This window comes from Phyllosticta capitalensis (assembly GCF_038381095.1).
Source record: "Phyllosticta capitalensis strain CBS 128856 chromosome Unknown BKA78scaffold_5, whole genome shotgun sequence".
Taxonomy (NCBI): Eukaryota; Fungi; Ascomycota; class Dothideomycetes; order Botryosphaeriales; family Phyllostictaceae; genus Phyllosticta; species Phyllosticta capitalensis.
The window spans coordinates 2494414-2502168 of record NW_027117443.1 but is presented as its reverse complement, the minus strand read 5'-3'; the positions used below and the strand labels follow the sequence as shown (position 1 = coordinate 2502168).

Sequence of the window (7755 nt, the reverse complement as noted above, 5' to 3'; positions counted from 1 at the left end):
CGAGAAGTACTACATCCATAGACGCAAGACGCAGGACCTCGGGAGAGTTTCGCGACTGAAGCAATGGCCGAAGACTGCCAAATCCTCTCGTTTCCGCAACTTCGAACTTCTGGCTCAAGCTCGGCAAAAACAGGCAATTGCAGCATCGAACAGTAACCTCACACGTCTGGCTCACTGAGGAGCGTTACGTCTATAGACGTAAACCCAGGCAAATATCAACGCATGGCAATGCGGCCGGCTTCGTCGACTGCCGAATCCAAACGCCGGGATTCTTGCGTCTATAGACGTAAACCTTGGTAGACGAGCCACCGAGGGGATCGATTAAGACGACTTGCGCAAGTGGTGGCCGACGCGCGATGCTGGGGCATCGTGGCCGGCCAGATCCTGCAATTTCTGCAACTTCAAATCTCTGGGTGGAGCTCGACCAAAACAGGCAGCTAAAGCATGAAGTAACTTCAAACATCTGGAAGAACAGCAGCTCCTTGAGGAGCGTTACGTCTATAGACGTAAGCCCAAGACGAACGACATTCAATTGGCCGCGCGACGAATTGGGACATGAAGCTACAACTTCAGACGTCTGAGACGGCTCACTGAGGAGCGTTACGTCTATAGACGTAAGCTCGGGCACGCACGATGACGGACGCGCGGGTTGATATTGCGGCTGGCCTGAGGCATCGCAACCCGCCCAATCCGGTGATTCTGCAACTTCGTTCGTCTACAGGTGTTGCTCTGGGGAGCGTTACGTCTATAGACGTAAGCCCAGACGAACGACCTTCAATTGACGCACGACGAATCGGGACATGTAGCAACAACTTCAGACGTCTGAGACGGCTCACTGAGGAGCGTTACGTCTATAGACGTAAGCCCCGGCGAAAGTCAAGTCAACGCGCGCGTATGCTGAAATATCCTTGACCATTCAATTCATGACCTAGCCAACGCCATACCTATGCAAAAGCCCGCCAACACGGGGCAGCAACCCCAATTAATCTCAAAACCAACCCACGCCGTTCGCCATATCCAGAACCTTCTCCGCTATCCACCCATCGCGGACCATTCCCACCAGCGCTTTCCTCAATCTCGCCTTGGTCTCTTCCAGTTCCTCGTCATTGCGCATGACACCAGTGTGGTCGCCACGTGCAAATCTACCTATGGCAACCTTGTCATAGGCCCCGTAGAACTCGTCGCTTTCGTCGACATCTTTAGTGTCGGGAGACTGGGTATGCTCCAAGACGCCGGTGAGCCAGTGCTCCTCGGCGCGCTTCTCGTGGCACCAGGCGCGGACAAGGTCGGACTGCGGCGACGATGACGATCCCAGCTGTCCGAGGAACGCGAGGTACGCGTTGCGAAGACGCCATTGCACGTCGCCGGCCAAGACGTGCAGCGAGGGTATCTTTTCGGGCTCCGCGAGCGTCGGCGCCACGAATGTGAGGAGGAACGAGGCACGATTCAGCGCGTCCATGTAAAGCTGGTGTGGCGATAGCACGAGCACGCTGTCCACGTTGCACGCTGCTATCGGGTCCAGGGGCAGCTCAGGGTCGCTTCGGAGCGTGATTTCGGTCTCCGATACATCCTTGAACGCGCCGTTGCTACATTGGAAGATGTAGTGCTCTTCGTTCTCGCGGCGCGATGCAGCCGACGGTGCTATGGCGTCCACCAGGTCGAGGAGCGCCTCGGCGTAAGCGCAGACGCCGTCCGCAGTGGGAGGTATCGTGGGCTGGACGGCATCGGTATACGGAAAACGGTAGATGAAGCCGAAGTGGACGAGGATGGACATGTACCAGGTATTAGGAGTGAGGCTCGGGTCGTCGCCCAGTCGAAAGTGTAGGTCGTTTTGGGCGGACATGAAGACGGCCTGTTCGAGATAGTACTCGCGCGTCGCTTCCTCCCAAGGGCTTAGTGGGACAGCTGCCGGTTTAGGTGGTGCGGCACCGATTGTAAGGGACAGCGAAGGTGGAGCTGAGATCGTTAGCTTGAGCAAGTCAAAAAGCGTGAGCAAAAGGAGTTACCAGCTTCCGGGCGAGTGCGAGATAATTTATCAAAGTATCTCCGCAGCGAGTCGTTCCTAAAGGTCCGAAAGAAGCAATTGGCAATATCCGCAAGGACTTGGTCATATCGATCCACGGGTAATATAAGCATCAGCTCCGCCATCATGCGACTGCATGAGAAGAAGGTATCCAAAATTGCGCGTTCGGTGACCGCCTCCTCCACCGTGGCGTACTCATTTGAAGAGGGGCTGTCTGAATCCCGAGGCGTCGAGGTCGTGACAGCTGCAGACTCTTCTTGGGGCCTATTGGCAGCCTCAAAAGCTTCTTGCAAGGCGTTGTATTCAGTCTCTTGGTCAGCATAGACCTTGGTCATCAGAACAACTGCTTCGCAGTAAAGGTCGACGCCCTCGCCCTCATTGGCATCTTCCAGCGACTCGGCGAGGCTCGACATGACTTGGGCCGTGTTGAATCTGACATCGAGATTCGTCGGATTGAGCTTCAGGGCGTACTGATGAGAAGCCAGCGCTTGTTTGAGCATGCCGATGCGAGGGTGTTTAAACTCGCGGGCAATCCGCGGGTCCTGGGTAATTTCGTATTCAAGCAATGCTCTGGAAATATGTCAACACATCTGACAGAACGTGCAGTGTAAAGTGAATATGGGAGGAGTTCAATTGTTGGGGTTTGAGGGCCGGTGACTCCAGTCTTGCCTGCCCAAAGAAGACGCGTGACGTAGTCGGGTGGATTGAAAGTGCGCTCCTCCGCTCTTCCCAACTGCCAGGTTGGCCCACATTCGAGCCCTTGATAATTTTGCGAAAAAGTCACACGATGAAGAAGGTGCAATACCTACTTGTTGTAAGCCAAGTCAAACGACTTTGGAAATTTGGCGAGTCCGGCAGCGTAGGCATCGATGGCGCGCTGGAAGAAGCGCATGCTCTTTGCGGCATCGCCGCGTCTCCATTTGCCTGCCGCCTTTTCATGCTCATCGGCAGCATCGAGAAATTCGTCCTCAGTCTCGGGCTCCTGTCGCGGCGTCAGGTCCATGCGCGCATCTGGTCGCGGAAGCGGGAGCAAAAAGTTGGCGATGCGGACACGACTTTTGTTTTGTGACTTACCGGCGGCTGCTTCTTTTTGCCAGCGGGATTCGCCTTTTGTTTGGAGCCTGCGGCCTGTTGGAGAAATTGCTTCTTTTTGGGCATTGTGCCGATTGACAGTTTGTGATGGGTTTGTTTGGAGGACGAGAGTGCGATTGACTTCTGTTGGAAGGTGAAGGACGGGTGAGTCAGCAATCGCGATGGCCGAGATTTCTCCCAGGCTGTACCTAGCCCAACAACCTGAAGTCGTGGATGCACGCGATCACGATAGCTCCCTGATCTCGCATTTCAAAGTCGTCCATTGCGAACGACGTAAATACCCGTAGGCTCCAGTTCTGCAGACTTGAGTGCGGCCACAGCCTCTAGCAGCGCGCGCAACGACCTTTCTCACCACCCGCATACCCAGCGACCTCCAACACGCGCAGAACATCATAACTCATCAATTTCGTAACCAGGAACCAATCCACCTTCTCAATCCACCCTCAATTTCCATCTCCCACCTCCCATCTCATAGCTTCCCCGTATCAAACCCATCCCACCGCCGCTCCTTCTCCACCAACATGCCATCCGCATCAAAGCTCACGCCCTCCTCCTCCAGCAGCTTCAACTTCGACGCCTGGTTCTGACCGCTCGGCGTCTTTTCCCAGTCGCCCTTGAAGCCGCCGATGAACTGTTCAACACGCATCAGCGTCCAATCACCTCAATCCCTTCATACCCTCATTCCATTTGATCCCCAGAGAACGAACGTCGCTACGGGCGTGGGTATTGGAGGGCTAGAGGAGGACGACTCACCCCACTACTCGCAATACACCGATGACACGGCACCTCGGGCGCAAAGGGGTTGTTGCGCAGCGCGCCGCCGACCGCACGAGGGGAGGAGTTGAGCGCCGCGGCCAGCGCGGCGTACGTCGTGACGCGCCCGGCGGGGATCTGCTGGAGGAGCGTGTAGACGCGGGTTTGGTAGGCGGAGACGGTTTGAGTGCGGGCCATGATTTTGGTGTGATGGTTTGCTGGAATTTTATCCTTGAGGATTGGATGGTGAGAGGAGAGGTTGAATAGGGGGTTGTGGATGAGGGATGGGAAAGTTGTGGGTTGGAGGTAGAGGTGGATGACTCGAAGGGCTGACGCGTGGGATGCGGGAGGGCGCGCGATATCACATGACTGCGCCTCCGATTGGTTGACTTTGGGGACGATGTGAGATGATTGGACAGCTTTTACAGACCAACTTTCCGACGCTATCGCTGGATTTGACATCGCTCACCATCAACGTGACAGGCACCCTCTCACAAAGGTATCCGCAGGTGCGCTAGCCAAACCAGATCGGCAGACAGACACGCGCCTGCAAGCTACTTCTTTAGTACAGCTGGTCTGGACTCCATCTCACGCTCAGCTTCGCGTGCGCCGCAAGCAGACCAACAACGCGCGTCTCGTCGTGCCTATTTCGGGAGTGTTCTAGAAAACGAGGCGAAGCATCGCTCATTCACTCACTCGCTGCGGCTGGTTGTTTATTCTCAGCTGGGTTTTGGCCGCGCAAGCGACGCGGGCCTTGGGATGGTGAAAGGTGAGGACCACTCATGTGAGCTAGAGCAGGGTGTTTGGGGGGAAGCGTGGAGTGCGTTCGAAGCCCCTCATGGAAAAGATGCTGGGAGAAGTCATGGACTTGTATACCACGACTTCTGAGACAAAGCCTCAAAATGACAGGCAAGCAAATGGACATCATTCAATGACAGCGTCACCGGCGCCTCTGCGACCCGCACTGCAGGCTGCAAACCCGGATTCTGCTTTCCACAGCGACATTGAACGAGCGGTAGCAGGCGCGCGCCCAGTAGGCGGGGAACAAGTTCTGGCTGAAGCGTGGAGAAGAGGGGGCGGGGCAGCGAGCTGGGTAGGATTGTGGTGGTGGCTTGCGGTGATTTGGGAAAGATGGTAGGAATAATGAGCTCGGGGTTCTCCATGCTGGGCAGTCGAGAGTCGAGAGCTTGGCCTTGGGTGAACGACGCAGCGCGAACGATGGTGGTGCTCAAGACGGATGCTGTCCGGCGACGTTGCAGTCCAGGTCGTCCCTGGATGCGCGTGGTGCGCTCGTTGGCTGGCTGGCGGCGGTTGAGTGCAGCTAGTGGTGGCACCACCACTGGCGTGCAAAAGCTGCTGCCCAAGGTAGGAGATGGCGTACCAACGACCGCCACACGGGCAGCAGAGAGGCGTCCAAGAATCTGGCCTTCCAAAATCAAATATGTACTCACCGCTATAGGGCCTCAGCGTAGTAGGTGTAATTGGAGGTGGCGCCAGGTCGCCCGCATCAAGCGGCCGTGGCAGTGATTGCGGGCTCCACTGAATAGATTGATCGCGTCGCCTCGCCAGAAAGTTGGTGCTGCTGGTGTCTGCGCGGTGGAAAAACAAGCGCACCAAAGCAGGATGTTGGACCGGTTTCATGTTTCTACCCCGGCAGTGCGTGCGGAGATTTCCAGGTCTTGCTGGGGCCTTGCAAAAGGCAGATGAAGCTGGAATGGATGCGGTGTGAGATGTCGAAGCGGTCAGTCGGAGAGCTGCCATGGCCGAGGTGGAACATGGCGAGCTCAGGGCAAGGTGCGGATGGAGTTTGAATGTTGCTCTGAGGCTCCTGGTCGACGTTGCGTCGAAGACACGGAGCGACGTGTATTTTCAAATGACGATGCCGAGGTTGTCGGTGCGGGCACAATATGCAGCAGATGATGAAAAGGAAATGGCGTCGAAGAAATGTGTTTCAGCAAATGGTGGAATGTTCCGAATCAACTGTTTGACAGCGCGACAGACAGTCTGAAGCCAGGTCCTTGGCTTTTGACATGTCGACTGTCAAGAGCCGCCTCTTTTGCAATGGCGCAGCTCAGACGGGAAGAGGGGAGACATGTGTCGACAGCCACGAACAACGGCGAGGACAGAGGCGGTGACGAGAAGACGTGTTGTTGGTGGTCGCGGCGGAAATGAAGGTCAGCCTGAAGGACGAGGACGACGAAACGTTGGGGCCAAAGTCAGCGCCTGTGCGTCCATGGCAGCGGCAGTGGCGCAACACATTGCGGGAATGCAGGTCCAAGTTTCGACGACTTTGACAGACACAATTGCATGTGGTAGCGAAATAGGCTGGCGGCAGGTACCGCCGAATCCTTGGTTTTGGTGTTCCGGGATGATTTGATGGTGTTTAGGTCGACATGCGAGTAAACAACGTTCAAAGCGTTGGCCACCGGACCGTCCCGAGAGTCTCTTCATCCAAACGACCATCTTTCGGCTAGGCACGGTTGTCCGTCTACATGTACTCTTCTGACTTGGGATGCTTTGTCGTCGAGACAGGCTTCTGCGCCCGTGACGTTGAGTCTCTGCCGCTAACGACCTGTCGCATCGTGGCCATGATAATTGGCGTTTTAATTGTTCAAATTGAAAAAAGTTGTGGCACTCAACTGTCCCCTGTATCTACCTCTACGACACTCCTGATGCCTCCGGCGGTGTAGAGCTCGGATGCTTCCCATTGCTCGAGCTTGGATGCTTCGTATTTTCATGGCTCCAGAGCCCAATGCTCTGTCCTTCCTCTTTCGCAGATTCATGCTCCCTATGTGCCACAACTTTCGGGCCTCGGATGCTGCAGAGCATGCACTAGGTACACACAACGGTCCGCCGCACAGTCATATTATGACCCTTTCGAAAGGGGTTCCACTCGAGTAGCATCGTCGCAAAGGTGTCTTTCGGACAGAGTCGAGGTCAGCCGGCGGTTGTCAAAAACGAAGGATGCTCCGTGTGCAACAGAGCGTCGTCCCACGAAGCACAGCGATCAGCTATATTTGACAGATGTTATGGCGCTTCCCCAGGCCAAGACGAGGGGAAAGGAGATCAATGGTGATGTGCAGATTGGCGATGCTGCCTCGTACCCGGCGGATAGCCCGTCGCCCTGCAGTCGGAACGAGAGGCAGTGTTTTCAGCTGGCAGGTGGTCTTTGGGAGCGCCGTGCCTGCGCGCAGACCTTGAGCACTCGTCGGTTGATGGCGACCATGACGTGCGGCCAAAGCGCTCAGGGAATGAGGAGAGACAGGGGCCAGCGGATCACGGCAACGCGGCGGCAATATCGAGAGATGTGCGGACGGTAGTGTCTCGGAGCAGTTTACGCAATAGGCAACCTTCATCTTGTCGTCGGGATTATTTGCAGGAGCCAGTCATGGGCCAGCAAGACGGGTTGACGGGGATGTTTGTCTTGGAGGTTGACCTAACTCATGATTAAGGGCTCGGCCGGCGGCAGGTAGCCGGACTGCAGCGGTGACAAACGAGGGCCGAGACTCCAACGACATGGTCGTGATGTTCTGGAAGCCGATGGCGTAGTGGAGTCGGATGGCAGTGCAATGCTCGATGCAGACCTGTTCAGTCGTGAGTCGCCATGGCGGCACCACAGCACGACGAGCGGACGTGGTGCCAAAATTCGTGGCCATCGGTTACCAAGTACCATAGTTTGAGACCCTGTATTCTGCTCCTACAAGTCTGTTATTCAAGCTCTGCATTGAGTACAAGTCATGTCTACATTTCTGTTATGCAAGCGCCATGACTTTTCCAAGCGTCGGACAGAAGGCCAGACGGCACAGGCGCTAGAAGGAACAGAATGTCTTGGATTTGACGTCGGGGCGGGACAAACGACAGGCAGATGGCGCGTTCCACGGATTGAC

At 55.9% G+C, this 7755-nt stretch overlaps 3 protein-coding genes across 3 annotated transcripts; all 3 read right to left on the bottom strand.

Moving 5' to 3' along the window:
* Positions 1–907: 907 nt before the first annotated feature.
* BKA78DRAFT_315413 (uncharacterized protein) lies at positions 908–3207 on the bottom strand. The gene is made up of 4 exons (XM_066888543.1): positions 3098–3207; positions 2833–3005; positions 2007–2593; positions 908–1956 (listed from the first exon to the last, which is right to left on the bottom strand). The coding sequence occupies exons 1-4, from the start codon at positions 3179–3181 to the stop codon at positions 989–991; spliced, it is 1812 nt and encodes a 603-aa protein (XP_066744804.1). The 5' UTR covers positions 3182–3207; the 3' UTR covers positions 908–988.
* A 33-nt stretch (positions 3208–3240) lies between these two features.
* BKA78DRAFT_315412 (6-O-methylguanine DNA methyltransferase) lies at positions 3241–4246 on the bottom strand. Its single transcript, XM_066888542.1, has 2 exons — positions 3869–4246; positions 3241–3746 (listed from the first exon to the last, which is right to left on the bottom strand). Exons 1-2 carry the CDS (start codon positions 4064–4066, stop codon positions 3585–3587), a joined length of 360 nt encoding a protein of 119 aa, XP_066744803.1. The 5' UTR covers positions 4067–4246; the 3' UTR covers positions 3241–3584.
* BKA78DRAFT_315410 (uncharacterized protein) lies at positions 4247–5093 on the bottom strand. The gene has a single exon (XM_066888541.1). It carries the CDS (start codon positions 5029–5031, stop codon positions 4729–4731), a length of 303 nt encoding a protein of 100 aa, XP_066744802.1. The 5' UTR covers positions 5032–5093; the 3' UTR covers positions 4247–4728.
* Positions 5094–7755: the final 2662 nt, after the last annotated feature.